Here is a 17,081-nt window from a genome sequence, read left to right on the forward strand (position 1 = left end):
AGGGGCTCAGAGACAGCCTAGGAGCTCCATGCTGCACGCACACGCCCTCCTTGCCAGGCGCAGGGAGCTGGGGTCAACCATCAACCCTGACTTCCAGCAGCGCTAGGGCTGGGCAGCTGAGGTTTAGATGGCCCACCCTCTGAGGATGTGCTGGGATACAGCTGGGCTGGGGTCTCCAAAGCCTCCCACCCACCTGCCCCTTGGAAAAACTCAGTTGATAGCTGCGCAGAGGGGATCAAGGCTTAGGGCTTGCATTTCGTATGGAAAAATGCCTCTCCCTCACCCCCTCCGCAGCCAAGCCCCAGCCCAGGGAGAAGGAAACACAGGGCTCTGGGCCTCCATGTCCCCGCCAGGCCCTTACCTGCCCGCACTCTCCTGCACATGCCCCTAGGCTCCCAGGGTCTCCTTCAGCGCCTTCTTGTCATGCGTGTGCTTGAACTTCCTGTGCTTCCCCTTGGGGGGCCTGCGGACTCGCACTGTTCGAATAGTCACCCGAGTTTGGGGCATCTTGGCTGTTTGAAGAAAAGAAAGGTCTTGTCAGCAGGCTGACAACCACTGTGGGGGTGGGGGAGGGTCTATCCCCGGGGTCTATCCCTCTCCATTAAGGCGTGTCACAGGCCTCCCCAGAGTCCCTGGGTTAAGGGAAGGGGTCAGACTGGGTTCCAATCCCAACTATACCACTCACCAGCTGTATGTGCCATGGGAATGATTATCCTAACTACTCTGTGCCTCAGTTTCCCCATCTGCGAAATGGGGGTAATAAGACTGCCTACGATATATGACTAGTGGAAGAAATAAATGACAGTATGTTGGCAAAAACAGAGGGGAAATAGTTTATAGCTTCAAGTTCTTGGTCATTACCCCACTGACATGCCCTTTATTTCCAGGCCCCTTGAACCTGGCCTGAACTTGGATCTGTTAACCAATAAAAGGATGCAGAGTGGTGCTGTGCCAATCCCAGGCATAAGCTTTAAAAAGGCCTGGCCACTCTCTCTTTGGGAAGCCCTGTGCAGCCACATAAGAAGTCTGGTTACCCTGCTATGGAGGCCACATGGGCAGAAGAGGCCTTAGGTGACAGGGGGAGGGACAGAGCCCAGCTGTCCCAGGGCAGCCTCCAGATGACTGACTGCAACTACAAGAGATACCAGCAGAGCTGCCCAGCTGGGCCGCGTCAGCCCACAGACCAGAGAGAAGGAAATGGCTACTGTCCCTGCTACAAAGTTCAGAGTCGGCCTTGATCAGCGACCTGCAGCTGCTCTTACTCACTGCTCTCTTATTTCCTCCGCTTGACCCCCACTGAGGCTTCTTCCCACCAACTTCTCAGCCCCTTGAAGTCATGGGCTTTGGGCCAGAACCAGACCCCCCACCACAGAGCTGGGCCTTTCCGTTGGTTGCACCTGTCACCTGCCTGGTCCCCGACATCTGGAGAAGCAACACAGCGGGGCAGGCCCACCTGGATTCAAATTGTTTGTGTTCTTTGGGGCAAGCCATGTAAATTCTGTGCCTCAATTTCCACATATTTAAAACTGAGCCGCCAGGAGCCCTGGCCTCCTGGAATTAACAAATAATACATGGAAATAGCCAGAAACTCCTAGCTAGCACTCACCATGCACCTGGCAATGTTTTAAGCTCATTTGTCCTCACAGAGGGTATAAGTATCACCATTTAACAGGTGGGAAAACTGAGGCAGAGAGACTGGGATTTAAAGCAGGGATCTGCCTCTAGAGTCCATATTGTCAACCGCTCTGCTGTAAATCAGGGTAGTGAAAACGTTCTCTCTCAAGCTCAAGGCTCCTCTCTTCCTGGAGACTTCTGAGTTCTCCCTGGCCCATTTGGCTCTTTGGGGCCAACACCTAACCTTTCACCTCAAAGATACAAACTCCCATGAGGCAGTTACCCCGTCTCTGCGATTCAGGGACTCAGGGCCTTTGCACCAGGAGAGCCACTGAAGGGCCTGGAGTTTCCCTTCCAGAGACCAGGCCACCAGCAGGACACGGCTGGCAAAGCCTGAGCCAGCTCAAGGTTGTCACACAGCTCACAAGAGGTAGAGCAGAGATTTGAGGCCAGAGGTGTGACATTGACCACATCACATGGGCCACACCACCAGGCCTCAGCCCAGCCGGGGACAGCTGCCAGAAGTACTGTCCCACGGGGACAAAAATGCTAAATCTGAAATGGCAAGACCTTATCTATATACTAACCGGTTTGACATGCCTCCCAAGAAACTGCTTTGGAAAATCATGTGAAACAATGCATGTGAAAAACCCCCACTCTAAACATAAAGAATAGAATTTTTCCTGGATAGAAAAGTCATTCTCCATGTTAACTCTATAAATAATTCACAACACGTCAGTTTGGAGCTGTCAAATTATCAGCCTCCCCAGGGCATCCAGGCCTCTGCTGGGCTCTGAGAACTGGACAAAGAGGCTAAGAGGCGGCCCTGCCTTCATGAGGCTTGTTAATAAGAAATAATAGTGGCACTGTTCTGTCCCCTAACAACAGAAAGTTACTGAAAATCAAAATGATAACTTGGGTGATATTTTTATGTTCATCTAATCATATTAACTTAATGATTCTCATTTGATCCTTACTGCAACTTTTTAAAAAATATTTTTATTGATTTTTTTTTTTTTAGAGGGAAAGAGAGGAGCATAGATGTGAGAGCAAAGCATCGATTGGCTCACTCCTGCACGCCCCTACCGGGGATCGAGCCCGCAACCCCAGGCATGTGCCCTGACTGGGAATCAAACTAGCGACTTTCAGTGCATGGGACAACACCCAACCAACTGAGCCACACCTGCCAGGGCCTCACTGCAAACTTTTGAGGGAGGAAAGGCAGCCACGGGAGAAGGGGCCGCCAGGCTGAGCAATCAGAGGCACACCCTGGACAGTTACCTGGCTGCTCCTGGGAACTCCCGGAGTTTCGGGTCACAGGTCGTGCAGCAACCACTGTCTCACACCTGCATGCCAGGTGGTCCTCCAGGGTCACTGTGGTCTTCTTAAAGGTCGGTTTCTTCCGCACGATCTCAATCTTTCTCACCTGGAAGACAGAACCACCCAAGTGCCTCTGTAAGACCTCGTGGGAAGGGGCTGAGGGAGCCACCTGCCTGCTCTTCCCACCCCAGCATCCCCCGCAGGGATCTTTCCTAGAAAGCCTGGAGAGCTGCGAGCAGCGGGGCAGACACTGTGGCCCGAACAATAGCAGGACCTTGGCCTCTGCCCTTCTCGTAGCTTTTCCATCAAAACAAGCCCTCCCAACCTGGCCTTCGGCTTGGCCACAGCCCCCTCGGCACCCCCAGAGCGGGAGAAAGGCATTTCCGGGCAGAGCGTGGGGCCCGCGGTGTCCTCATTCCTGGAGCGCCAGCCAAGGTCAGGGGCTGTGGCAGAGGCGGGGAGATGGTTGTCTGGAAGGAAGTGGGGGGAGGCTTTATCCAGGAGGGAGGCGGGAAGGGGGAGGTCAGCTGTCAGGTGTCCATCTACAGAGCTGAAAGTGTTGGGGACAGGAGATACCATGAGGGTGGGCAGTGTGGTGGAGAGTGACACTCGTCATCTCGGGCACGGGGCCCAGGCCTGGGATGGGAGGTGGGCACGAGGAAGGGAAGGGGGCGTGGTGAAGCCGCAGAGTATTCAGCAAGAATACCAGCCCCTGGGCCCTCGGTGTGTCCACCGCTCAGCAGCTCTCAGCGGCTTGGCCCAGCCTGAGCTGGCGTGCGGGTGAGGCTGGCCCGAGGGGTGCAGAAACCTTTCCACATAAGTCAGAAGACGGCTGAGACCCCTCTGACACTGCTCTGCCCGGCCTGCAATCAGGAGCTCCCCAGGATGGCCTCGACTCTAAAATCCCTCGAGTCAGAGTGGACACCCAGTATTTCCCGAGAAGAGGCAGATTCTGCGTTCTGACTCTGCTAGGGCTGCCCCAACTGTGGTGCCTTTGGTCTGGTCTCTGCACCCTCCTTATTAAAGACACAGCTTGTCAAAGGGAGATGAGTGGGCGTTACAGACACAGGGGAGCCTTTCTCTGCGAAATAAAGAAAACCGACGGGCCAGGACAGGGGAGAGCTTTGGGGGAACCTGAGCAGCTGCCCAGAACATGTCCCTTCAAGAGACATTTTGGGATTTTATCCCTGTAAAGGACAAGGCAGCATCCTTTACTTAACATCTCACACCCAGCCTGCCTTGGGGTCTGCCTATGGCTTTTGGTCACAGCAACCTCAGCACAAATGTCCAAAGAGCTTCCTGAGTGCCCTCCCTGGACAGAGCCCAGCAGCCTGCCAGGAAAGCCCTCCGACCCATCCAGAAGCCTGGTCAGTGCGTCCCAGCCCCGGCAGGGCAGCCTGGCCAGCAGCTGGGCCGTGCAGGGGCGGGGAGGTGCTGCTCACCTGGACATGTCGCAGCTGCACCTGGGTGGGGCGGCACTGCACCTTGTGGTTGTTACAGCAGCCGGAGCAGCGCTGCACCTCCACGCAGGGCGGCCACACCAGGTAGTTGGCGTTGCTGCGGTCGATGAGGCTCCGGGAGATCTTGAACACCTCCGTGCGTGTCTTGCACTCGGCAATCATGGCGGGCTCGGCAACTGTTGAGGAATCTGAGGGGAGAGGGGGCCTCTGTCAGGAGGCAGGGCCTGCCTAGAGCCCCCACCTGGAAGGAAAGTACAGCAGGGCACCTCTGGGACCACTCTCCTCCTAAGTGGCCAATTCCCTCTTCCAGCTCAGGAGAGGTTTTGGGTCCTGACTATTATCAGCTGTGGGACTTGAGCAGTTGCTGATAGGCTCTAAGCCTCAGTTTCCCCATGTGTAAATGAGGGTGATCTACACCCAAGAACCATTGCTAGGATCAAGCGGGATCATTCAGAGGGTGCTGGCATGTTGTAAATGTCAGCATCCTCCCGCCAGCCCTCACCCACTTCCCTCCGTGATTTCACATGCTCATGGGTTGGCCCAACATGTGGCCCTTCTCGTGAAATACCATCTTGTAAGTGCTTTACCTTGCTGTTTTACACTGTAATCTTTTCATACACTGTTGCTTCTTTCAAAGCCCCTGTTTCCTCATCTATGAAATGGGATAACAACAACCTACACAGCACTTGCGGACCTAAGGGGTGGTGTGAGTGACACCTGGCCTACAGCAAGCATACAGTCAACGCTGGGCTTGTCACTATCCCCATATAGAGAAACTGAGGCCCTGACAGCTGAATTAGCTGCCCCAATTTGCAGAGCGAGGAGTGGAACCCAAGACACCAGCTCGTATCTGGAGGTCCCCCAGGCACTATCTACAGCGATTTGGGGACTGCAGGTGGGAAGAGTGGGCACTTGCCTTTCCTGGGAAGGCTTCCATGGGACCTAGTAATCTACACTGTCCTTTGGTCTCTGCAATAGAGCAAGAAGCAGGCCCCAGGCTTTGCTCCATCCTTCTGTCCCAGGCTACAGCCCTCGGTCACAGCAGAGACACACAGCCAGGAGGGCACTGAGTTCAACTGAGAAGCATTGCTGGGATCCCAGCTCTACTACTTGTTAGCTGTGTGACCAAGCCCACTTCTCTACCCTCTCTGGGCTTCAGGTTCCAACTCTATAAAATGGGGTTAATAATATCTATTTCTAGGGTTGAAGTAATGAAAATAAGTTTAAAAGCATATTTAAGAAACAGCGTGTGCTGGAAGGTGGTGACCCAACTTAATATAAGGTATTTAAGGATGTTATCGTCCCTTAGGTCAACTCAGTCCTAAGTGTGGGACAGACGCAGTGGACCCTCGCAGCCTTGGGCAGGCTGCATGCCCCAGTCTTCCCTCCCTGGCTCCCACCTTTGCAGGGGCCCCGCCCCGTTCTCACCCTCAGTCTTACCTAGGCTCCTTCTCCCTCGGGATAAGCTCTGTGGCTCGCCTCCAGAATGGGACTGGGTCAAATTCAGGTCCAGCTCGGCTCCCTCTTCATCTGCAACAGTAGGCACAGTCAGATGCACCCTGGAAACTGCTGGCTGGCCTGACCACAGGGTGGGGGCTCCAATGGGGACTCGGGCAGGAAGGATTACTTTCACCCCTCACCAGGACCCCACTCTAGAGAACAGACTCCCCTTCCTGCCCCCAGTAAACCTGAGGTCCTAGCTCTGAGGAGGGGCCCTCCAGGCAAACCCCAGGTGGCCATGGGGCCTAGGAGGGGGTGGGGCTTCAGCCCCATTCTGGGCTCTTCGGTCACATTTTTGGACAGAACCCATGTCAATGGAGTTAAAAATAACTCTTCCCTTTGCTACTGTAAGCGAACCCTCCTCGGCCTCCAGGGCAGGGCAAAGGCCCAGAGCTCTGAAGGCCACTTTCCAGTGCCCCTCCGCCCAGCGTTCCCATAGGAAGTGCTGAATGGAGAAATTCCCAGAATCCCCAGGGGGAACCAGCATGCCCGGGACACAGCCCCTCTGGAGCCCCTGACAATGGCCCAGTTGGGCAGGAGGGAGGGAGAACAACGGGGGTGGGGGCTGAAGGCAGAGGGGTGGGGAGCCGGGGCTGCTGGGATAGGGGGGCCTCACCCAGTGCCCTTCTAGATCTTGGTCTCTCTCTACCTCCCAGCCTCTCATTGTGTTTCTGTCTCTCCCCCTCTAACCTTTTGCCCCATGTCTGTCCTAAGCTGTCCATTTATTGCTAAAGTCCCAGCTACAGCTCCCTTCTCTAGCTGGGAAGCCCTCATCTCAGTGCCATCAGCGCCCCTTGAAGACATCTCTCTCTAGAGAGATGGCCAGAAGCTGGCTGCTGGAGGTGAGGGTTGAGCAGGAGGACTTGACTTGCTGTTGACTGGTGGGCAGACTCGTCTAGTTCTCTGGTGGCTGCAAGCCAGCAAATAAACTGAGAGGTGTCGGCACCGGTTCCTGCCTCCTCCACGCAGCACCTCGGGCTGCGCCTCCCACTGGCCCTGCTCATCCCTGCAGGCTCCCAAGGGGTCCTGCTTGAAGGAGACTGTCCTGTAACTGCTGCGTTTCCGTCTAGCCTACTGTCCCACATCAGCGCGTTTGTCTGTCCTCTGGCTCCCTTCCTCTCTCTCCGCCATCTCTGGAATGTCCCTGGTGGGGAGGACATGGGGAAAAGATGTGTTTTGTGGAAAGGTTAAGTCGATTAGGAAAAAATAGCCACATGGTTGCCTCGAAACAGGCTTGCTATTGAAAACCTCGTCTCCCTGAGCCCGACCCCCACCCGGGGCGTGGAGGGGCTGTCCAAGGGTGGGGGTGAAGGCCCTTGGAAAGAAATGGCAGAAAGGCTAAATTTGGAAGTTGCCCCATTGTGTTGGCCAGGGCTGGCCAGCCGGGCATGGGGTGGGGGTGTGGGAGACATCGGGCGGGGGGCCTGCTGAACAATAGGTGGGCCCAGCTGGGGCCCCCTCCCGCCTGCCTCACCAGCCTCCAGCACAGGCGGGTTTGAAAGGGCCCGGGAATGCTTTTGAGAGGGAGCCAGGGGCCCGACAGGGAGAGGAAACAAAGGCAGGAAATGCTGTCCCCCGTAGATAGCAGTCTGGGCAAGGATTACAAAGTGACAAAGAGACAAAACCCCAGAGGGAAGGGGAGCTGGGGGTGCAGGGGGGTGATGACCAGGGCTCCAGGGAACAGGCCAGAGGTTAGAATAGAATGGAATTTGCTCTGAAGACAGCGTTTATAAATACATTCCCCACCCAGACCGCCAGCCCCGCCACGTGTGTGCCACCGAGCACGTGCCCATTCGATGAGTGTGCTCTTGGGCACGGGCAGGGCAGCCTGCTGGTCTGGGCCAGGTGTCCCCAGGAGACCTTGCGGAGCTGGCCCCGGGCCAGAGGGGCAGGGAGACGGCTCCTCCAGCACCACCCTCCCTGCCTGAGTTCACACCTGGATACTCATTGGGCAGATGCCCTGGGCATCTTCTCCCTGCCCACCCCCTCCGGGCGTCCCACCCTCTCCACCAAGCCAGAGACACATGTGGGTGCTTCTCCTGCCGCGCCCCATGTCCCAGGTACCAACCCGTCTGCCTACTCAGCCCTGCCCCAGACAGGTGTGGCGGAGCCCTCCCTGGGCCGCCACAGCCTCCGGTTCTCCGTACGTCAGGGAAGAAGGGATGGCCCTTGCCCTGCCCCTCCCGGCTCCCAGTTCCCAGGGACTCTGGAGGCCCAGAGCAGCACATGAGGATTCAATTTACCTACGGAGTCTCCGTGCAGCAGGCGCTGGAGGTCATCGAAGGAGCGGATCGAGTGGTCACTCAGCATCTCATAGAGCTCCTCAGGAATGGGGTCCCCCTGCGGGCAGACACCATGGGATCAAGTAAGCTGGGAGTTAGGGCTCTCCAGCCATGGCCTCCTTGCCCCCAACACAGACACTCCCTCCTATGGAAAGTTCCGGAAGGGCCCCTTGGCCACAGACAGATGAACAACCAGGCTGGAGGTGGGCAGGAGGCAGATTCCAGGCCTGACAACCAGGAGCACAAAGTCCTGGGGGCCAGAACCTGCCAAAGCCTCTGAGACCCAGCTCAGGTGCCTCACCCCCCCCCCAGTAGGAACCCCAGCTTGCTCCGAGTATGATTTGATTGTGCACATCCCTCTTCCCCTCACACTGCAGGTTCTGGGAGGTTCCACAGTCCTTCTGCTTCTCCTCCACACCTGACAGCTAATGACAGCCAGTATTTGTCATGGAAAGTCTCATTAGCCCCATTTTGCAGATGAGTAAATAGAGGCTCGAAGAGGCAACACTCTTTGTCCAACTCCTAAGCTGATTATCAGCAGAATCTGCATTCAAACCCCAGTCTTTCAGACGGCAGAGCCTGTAGTCCCAGCCTCCTGGATACACAAGGTGTTTAATAAATGCTTGAGAATTGGATGGTCTCAGGAGGCCACAAGTACTAAAGGTATTTATTTAGTCTCTCACTCGAGGAGAGCAGGGAATCCTCAGATGCGGCCAGGAAACCTGAAAGCTTACCCATGCCCCGTGCCCAACCAAACCCTATTTTTAGAGCCCCTCTGGCCTCTTACCAAAAACACTTGAAACTTAATAAGCACTTTAACAGGCCCCACTCGGAGCCAGGCTTCCTCCAGGGAAACCACAGGTCCCACAATGACATGAGAGGAGCCCAATAGGAAGGATGCAGCCACATCCCCCGCGGTCCAGGGAGACCTGAGGGGCTGATGACAGAGGTCTTGAGAAAGGGGTTAGAGCAGATGAGAGGCTGAGAAGCACAATCTGGACACCCACCGCCTTGGGGCTAAGAAAATGTGTGAGATGCTGCTGCACATCCAAACACACTCCCACGTGAACACATGCACCTGCACGCACCAACACCTCCACCAGGAGGACCACCTGGGTCTCGTGGAAGGAGCCCTGGGGAGGGCGTGCTCTGCATCTGGGTTTCCCTGGATTAGGAAGGGAGGACCTCCTGTTCTAGCTGGTTCACTGAACACTCCAAGGACTCGAGTTCTTGGAAGCTTAGCACAGGTGCCTCCCCTCACTGCCCCACAGGAGAGAGGTCATCTCACCGTGTGGCCAGCCCAGGAGGCTCTTCCCAGAAGCTCTGATAGGAGCCTGGTGATTGATCAGTTCCTAGCCTCCCCCCAACGCTCATTTGCTAGCCACTTCTCACGGCTTCTCTCCTCCAGGCGTTCCAGCATGTCTAGCTGTGGCCACCCAAGTCCACTTTGTGGGCACAACTGCTTTTGAAACGAATTCCTTGAAACCCCTGAGCTCAGTACTTCATTTGAATGTGGAGCTTATCATCCTGGCTGGTGTCTAAGGCTGTCAGGAGGTTCAAGGGAGGGAACATTGGGGGTGTAGCAATAAGTTTGGCTGGAAATTGGGGTCTTTCCTTTAGGGCCCATGACTGTGCAGCCAGCTAGCCTGGGGCTGCATGTCTGAGACAAAGAGAAGCGTTGGCTTAGCCGCCCCTCGCTTTCCTCCCCCATCTCCACCATCCACCATCTCCAGCCCCAGAAGAGAGACCACACCTTCTGTGGTCTCCAAATGTGGACACAGAACCTGACCCAAGAATGGAAGGCAGGCGGCAGGTCTCCAGTTAAGTCCTGAGGGTTCTGTCTCCCCCAGAACTGGTGGTCCGGAGAGCTGGAGTCCACCCTCTACTGCTACTAACCACCCGTGAGCTCAGGCTGGTCACTGCCCCTCTCTGTACCTGGCTCTCACCTGTGGCTCGAGGGAGTTGAAAATATTTAATTGAATTCTAATGCTGCCCAGGGGTGGCAGGAGAGGCAGCAGAGGAAAGTGAGATGGGGGTACCCGGCCAGGTCTCCCAGGCTGTTTGTGGAGTAATGATTCAATTAACCCCCCAGGAGAAGAGCTTAAAGGCCCATTACCAAATGGCACGTAACACTCATGCCAAGACCTCCTTGCCTACTGGAGAGCTGGCTGCAGCTGCCAGCGACGGCAGAGGAGGCAGGCCCCTAATCAGGCCCAGCAGGGGCCCTGGACCTGGCCTACGATGCAAAGAAGATGACATCTTATGGAAACAAACCCAGAACCCCTCCCAGGTTGCATGGGGAATAGCCCAGGATAGAGACTGGGGAGAAGCACACTGTAGGTGCTCAATAAACAGCAGGAGAATGCATGAAGGACTCTCCCCTTCTCCCTGGGATTCTCTCCTATGTGATTCTCCCACCTTCTCCACCAGGAGGACCACCTGGGATAGTCTCCCCCACCACCCAAGCAAATTGCCTCCAATAGAGTCCACTTTATTCTAAATGGAGGTCATTCCTACACATGCTTCTATTAAGTTGGCCACTGGGTGCCCAGAACTCAATAAGAGCCCCTGGATTTGATAATAATACCACAGCTGACTTTTACTGAGTGCTGACTATGAGCCAGGCACTGGGCTAAATGCTGTACTACCAATCCCACGCGGCAGGCGCTATTTTTATTCCCATCCTCCAAATGAGGAAGCTGAGGCTTAGAAAATTTTAAGTAAATAGCTACAGGTCACCAAGACTAGTAAGTAGCAGAGCCAGGCCCCACCCCCTTTCAGCCCACCGTGGAGCTCCCCAGCACTAATTTCAGTTCGTCTCTCTCCTCCCCCTGTGGAGGTGAGAGTAGAGCTGCTCAACCAAGGGCAAGTGGCCCCCAGGAGACCCTGGCTGTGTCTGGAGGTATTTTTGTTGTCACAACTACAGGGGTGCTACTGGCATCTAGCAGGTGGAGGCCAGAGATTCTGCTAAACGTCCTACTACGCACAGTAAGCCTCCCACAATAAAGACCTGTCCGCCGAATGCCGACAGTGCAGAGGCCGAGGAGCAGCTAATGAAGGAGAAAAGGCTTCAGCTGCCAGGGAAACCAGGATTCTTGGAATAAGTCATTTAACAGCCTAAAATCTCAGCTTCTTTATCTTTTAAATGGGGCTGATAATGCCTCAGCAGGCTTAATTGCACCTAGCAGAGCAGCCAGCAAATAACGGGTACTTAATGAGCTGTCACTGTGGTCGGTCCTTCAGCGCAGCTCCTCTGAGGGCAGCACGCCCGGGGCCAGCAGCACAGGACATTTTTGAGGATGACAATAGGTGGGTGGAGAGCTGCCTGCCCGTAGCTGAGTGTGTGGCTCTGCACTATCCCCTGTGCTGGGCCACAGGAAATGACACCCCAGTCCCACAATGGCAGTGCCTGGGCAGTGTGGGCTGGGAGTAGGTGAAGGGTGATGGAATTCAGTCTGTGGTCAGCTCCAGGACGCAATGCCCTGGGGGCAGACTTGCCTGGGCACCTGCTGGGGGCCAGAGGCTCCTCTTGATGTGGGAAGGTGAGCACAGGGTAAGGGTTTTCCTGGGCACAGGTTCTAGAAGCCTCCTTAGGTGGGCAGCTCCCCTCGGACCTGGGAAAGGAGGCTGGGCACCCTGAAGAAGCTGCCCCAGATCTCAGGCCTGGGGTTCCTGGCAGGGTGAGGGCGTGGCAAGAAGGCAGCTGGGGCACAGCCAGCCACGGAGCCAAGGCAAACAGCCTCCTCCCCACCCCGCCCCACCCCCAACGCCAGCTGCAGAAGGTAGGAAGGGCACCAGCTATCGTGAGGCTAGATGAATTACCTGCTCCCAACCAGGCTGGCAGATCAAAGGGGCTTGGACCCCACCCTCCACCTGGGCCCCAGCACACACACAGATACACTCTCCCCAGCCCTCCTGCCCTTCAGCTGAGAAAGACGACACAGGCTCAGCCCAAGCAACCAGGGGCGTTGTCTGTGGCTGGCAGAGGGAGAAGCCTACCAGGCCTCTGAGCGCCTGCCTGCCTGACTGCCTGAGAGTCTCAGGCCTAATTTAGATTCAATGCCAAAGCCAAGCCCTTTGAAGAAGCCTCCTCTGGGCAGACCACAGAAGCCATTTAGAACAGACCTTCCCACCTACCATTTCCCTTCCCTATTGCTCCTGGGACCCTCCCTTGACCCCACCTCTCCTTAATGTGAGTCCAGCCTCCCACTGGGCTCCCCATTTCTCCCTTGAGCAGAAAAAACTGAGAGCAGAGAGAGAGGGGCCAGTGCAGCAATCTAATCCTGGCAGCCCATGGCAATCACTGCCTCCCCACCTCTGTCCCAACTTCTGGCACAGGGTGGGGCCCAGACACTGCATTTTCAAGAGGCCTGGTAACTCTGCTCTTGAGGAACTCTGGGCTAATCCAATCGTCTCACGTTTTTAGGTGGAGGAAATTGAGGCCCATCTCGAGATACACAGAACCTTTGCAGTCTGATTTTCCTTTTGTTCCTTCCCCTCTGTCCTGTCCAGACTTGGGAGTCCAAGTCCCAAGACATGGAAAAGAAAGGCGTGCTTGTCTCTCAAGATGGGGGGGTGCGCTCAAATGAGGATGCCCGGTAGAAGGCAGTGGCCATGCTGGGCTGCCCTGGTAAGGACTAAATGAGGCAGTGTTTATAAAGCACTTAGCAAGCACTGGGCACATATCTGGTCCCTCCCCACCTCCCAGGATTCATTGTCCTTTCCACAAATATTTACAGACTATCCATCATAGGCCAGGCACCGTTCTAAGCATGGGAGACAGTGGTTACTCAGACAAAAGCTCTCTAGTGGAGTTTACACTCCAGTGAGGAAAAACAGATCATAAACAACTAAACAAACCAGAAAATGAAAAGAGCTGTCCATTTCAATGTGTGCGGGGGGGGCGATGAGGGAAGACTTTGAGAGGGGCTTATGAGGCCCACGTCAAACACCTCTTTACCAGTCTTGCTAAATCCCCCCCCCCCTCTTTCTCTCCCTCTCTCTCTCTCTCCCCACACACACACCTAGGTTTTGCACCAGAACCTCCAAATTCTGTTTGATCCTAACTTTGCAGACACTTCTAGGACTGGGAGATTCCAGCAAATTGGTCTACCACCTAAGGCATTAACAAACCAGATGGAAGCTGGGTAGTGAAGGGCTGTGGGGCCCCTTCACTCTTTCCCAGAAGAAAAGTGCTGAGGCCAGAGGCATCACGTGACAGTGGGAGTCACCCTCCCCAGAAGCCAGCCCAGCTGATGGAGATAGGACTTCACAGGCCTTCAAGGACCCCCTGCCAGGCCCTGCCTCAGACCTCCCAATCTTCCTTCCCAGCTGCTGAGGCCTCCACCTGAGGCTCAGTACAGGCATGCTTGGGGCATGGCCAGCCCCAAGGCCACCTCCATCAGCAAGCCCTCCTAGAGTCCTTCCTGAACTGGCCCCCATGTCCATAGATTTTCCCTTTAGGTTTCTTCTCCCAGAGCTGCCTTGAGGCTTGCTCAGCTTAGCAGGAAAGTGCTTTGTAAACTGCAAAGCACTACACAACTGTGGGTTCCTGAGGGCCGTGTGCTCAAGGATGCTGTGATTAAAGAGAGGAGAGAGGCACCAGCTTCTGTGCCATAGCCTCCCCCTGTCCCCCCCAAAACACACATAGCCCTGGAGTTGCATGAAAGGAGGAGGAGGTGCTGGGTGAAGCTGGGAATGGTAAGGGCAGGCCTGGGAAAGCCCTACTCAGCTGTCACCCAGCCTCTCAAGAGCATGCTGGGATCAGCAAAGAGGACAAAACAGGGGGTGCAGGGGGGGGGGCGCTCATTGGCTCTGGATCCTCTAGTCTTGAAGGTTCAAAGAAGGGCTTAATTGAAGGGAGAAATGCTCTGGACAAGAGAGTGGCCCCCAAGCACATCAGCACCATTTTCAGCAACATGGGAGTGGTTGAAAAAGAGCAATCGTTGAAGAGTAATGCTTGCAGGGCGTGGAGCTGTCCTCATCAGGCAAAAAAAGTGGGTGCCGTGGAGTCGGGACTGATGGAGCCTGTTTCCCCTCCTCATAGCACCCGGGAAGGAAATGGAGTCGCTACAGAGGTGAGGTTCCAGGGCCCAGGCCCACCTGTGGCGCTGGGGTGGGCACCTGGCGCTGGGTTGTGCGCGCGTGGGTGTGCGCGTACGTGTGCTCAAGCCGCGTGTGAGGGGGGCCGTGCGTGTGTGCGGTGCGCGCGCGTGTGCCCCGCGTGTGCACGGGCGTGGCGGCGGCGGGCGCGCGACCCGGCCGCAGTAGTGCGTGCCCGTGGTTCTGCGCGCCCGCCCGCCGGAGCGCAGCATCGCCTCCGGCCCAGAGCGTGCATGCGTGGGGTGAGTGAGCGAGTCCGGGGGCCGGACGGGGTGGGCTGCGGCGAGCGGCGGCGGGGACGCCGCGGTTCCCAGGACGCCCTGGCACCGGGCCCAGCCCCCAGGCCCCGCGGCGAGGCGGCAGCTGGGGCCGGCCGGCGCCCCCCCCAGAACAGCTGGCCGCGGCCCAGGGGGCTGCTGGAGGAGAGGAGGGGGCGTCGGGAGGGGCCTGCAGGCGGCCAGGCCGAGCCCCGCATCCTCTCTCCCGGGTGCGGGCCCCTGGGGGCGGCTGCGGAAGGGCGGGGCCCCAGGGCAGGCGGCCGGCGGCCCTCAAGGAGCCCCGAGAACAAAAGGAGACGGCGACTGCGCCTCCGTGGTCAAAACAACCTGCGCTGGCGGCGGCCCAAGGCCCGGCCGCGGCCTCGGAGCCCTTCACCTTAACCCCTTTGCTGCCGCCGCTCCGCCTCCTTCCAGCCTCGCCCGAGGCCGAGAGGAGCCCGCCCTCCCGGGAACGGGCGAGATGCGGGCTCCCGGCCTCGGCCGAGCACCGGCGGGACCAGACCCAGGCACGCCGCGCTCCCGCAGCCCTCTCCTCCCCTCCACCTCGAGCCTCCTCCCTGCCCCGCCCCCTTCCCACCTGGATTCCGGGTACATTTGCCAACTCACTGCTACGTGAGGCGGGGAGGGGTGTGGGACTGATCAGCCCCGACTGCTCTGGCAGACGTTTCCATACCCCACCTCCCTCGCAGCTAGGCTTTTCCAGGCTGCGCGCTTTGCTCCCTGCAAGCGGGGGAGAGAGGTGCTTCCTCTCGCAGGGCGCAGGGCGCAGGGCGCGGGCGCAGGTACGGCAGGGCCTCAGGCACACACCGCCCTGGGGCTGGATTCCTTCAGAGCCCCCACTCCTCCCTAATCCTAACTGCCTGAAACCTGTCTTTCACCCCCACGCCCCTTCTACCACGCCCAAGACACAAGCTGGCCCTGGACCGAGGTCTGGGGCCAGGCATGCCCTGCCCTGGCCCTAGGGTGCCCACCCTGACCAGGAGTGGGAGCCAGGCTGGGACGCAAAACCCTGCCAAAGGTTGCCACCGGTGTGCGAGCTCGCACCTCCCTGCAAGCCGGGTCCCAGACACAGCCTGAGCTGGAACCCAAGTGGGCTCGCGAGGACTCGCTGCCTTCTGTACCCTGGGCACCACCCCACCCCCTCTCCGCTCGGCAGGGAAGGGGCTTGCTCAGTTCTTGAGGGGTGGGGGACAAGACCACACACACCTTCCCCCTACGTTTAGAGGCGGGGAGACCTGGGATCGCCCCTGAGAAAGAAAGCCACCTCTGCCCCCTCCCCTTAGAGCCTGGCACCTCCGGGACCTCGCGTTTCAGCCCTCGGAGGTCACCCAGCGCCCAGCGCCAGGCACAGGGGCTGCAAGGGTCCAAAGTTCACTGCAGGGAGGGCGGCCGAGGGTGGGGGTGGGGGCGGGGTGGGGGTAATGAATGAAGCGAACTAGCCCCCCCGCCGCGACTCACCTCGGCGCTGACCAGTCGCAGGTAGCAGTAGAGAGACAGGAAGAGCGCCCAGCAGCGATTCATGCCGACTCCGGGCCCGGCCGCGCTGGGCCCCGGACGCGTGGACCGTGCGTGCCGCCCCCACGGCCAGGGTGGAGGGCGGGGGTTGGGGAGGGAGGTGGGCTCTGTCGGGGTCTGCGGCGATCAGGCGCTCAGGCCGCTGCAGCCGCTGGCGCGGCTCGCCCGCATGGCCCCCGGGTGCCACCGCCCCCGGCCCCGGCTCCGTCGTTGGGGTACTGGGGAGGGCCTGAGCACGAGACCAGGGTCCGAGGCCACTACCAGGGCGGATCCCGAGCCAGAGCAGGCATCCACGGCCAGGGGGCTGCGTCGGGAGCCAGCCGAAGTATCTAGCCGTGTGGGGGCGCCCAGGGGACTCCAACCTCCGAGAGGAAAAGGAACGCGGCAGTCGATGGTTCGTCTTCTCTCGCTGCTGGCTAAAGGCGTTCTCCTCTGCCCGCCGCCTTAGCTTTTTTGCAACATTTTCTGGGAAGGCCGCCGAAGTCGGAAAGCGTAAAGCTGGGCACCTCAAAGCCAAAGTCTCCCCCAAAAAACTTTTTCCAAAGTTGGCTTTGCAGCGGCCGCGCGAGTACCCAGGCAGCGAGAGGTGCAGACTCCCGCCCGGGCGCGGTGCGGGGGGGCCGGAGCGTGTGCGCCCTGGCTCGGGGCCCCGCGCGGCGGGCACGGCTGCTCCTTGCGCTGCGTGCCCGCTGAGCTCCGCGCCGGACGCAGCAGACAGGTGGACGTGGCGCGAGTCCGTCGGTCAGTCTGCTCGCCCCGCTCGCCACTCTGGGCGTCCTCTATGGACTGCGCGCTGCGGCGGCTCCGGCTTTCTCTTTGCAATGAGGCTGGAGGGTGGGCTTTTATTCCCCCCTTCTTGCGTGTGTGTATGTGTGCGTGTGTGCAAAATATCTCTATCTCGGGAATGAAAGATGGGCGCTGGCGGCTGGAGGAGAGCCCTCAGGGAGGCCGCGGGGGTTGGCGGGCTCGAGGGGAGGCAGGCGGGCTGCTCCCGGCAGGAGAAGTTGCCA

At 58.1% G+C, this 17,081-nt stretch overlaps 1 protein-coding gene across 1 annotated transcript; it reads right to left on the reverse strand.

The window, feature by feature from the left end:
• Window positions 1–366: 366 nt before the first annotated feature.
• On the reverse strand, window positions 367–16,155 carry PDGFB (platelet derived growth factor subunit B). Its single transcript, XM_087814004.1, has 6 exons — window positions 16,015–16,155; window positions 8,138–8,234; window positions 5,835–5,924; window positions 4,377–4,582; window positions 2,896–3,040; window positions 367–512 (listed from the first exon to the last, which is right to left on the reverse strand). Exons 1-6 carry the CDS (start codon window positions 16,075–16,077, stop codon window positions 388–390), a joined length of 726 nt encoding a protein of 241 aa, XP_087670130.1. The 5' UTR covers window positions 16,078–16,155; the 3' UTR covers window positions 367–387.
• Window positions 16,156–17,081: the final 926 nt, after the last annotated feature.

This window comes from Miniopterus natalensis, chromosome 2, assembly GCF_054644295.1.
Source record: "Miniopterus natalensis isolate mMinNat1 chromosome 2, mMinNat1.hap1, whole genome shotgun sequence".
Lineage (NCBI taxonomy): Eukaryota > Metazoa > Chordata > Mammalia > Chiroptera > Miniopteridae > Miniopterus > Miniopterus natalensis.

What these genes read in the sequence shown, in the direction of transcription:
- PDGFB (XM_087814004.1), bottom strand. Translation starts at nt 16,077, where the DNA reads ATGAATCGCTGCTGGGCGCTCTTCCTGTCTCTCTACTGCTACCTGCGA. An exon ending in TGCGACTGGTCAGCGCCGAG is followed by an intron (nt 8,235 to 16,014) that starts GTGAGTCGCGGC and finishes GTCTGCCCGCAG; the next exon opens with GGGGACCCCATTCCTGAGGA. An exon ending in GAGTTCCCAGGAGCAGCCAG is followed by an intron (nt 513 to 2,895) that starts GTAACTGTCCAG and finishes TTCTTCAAACAG; the next exon opens with CCAAGATGCCCCAAACTCGG.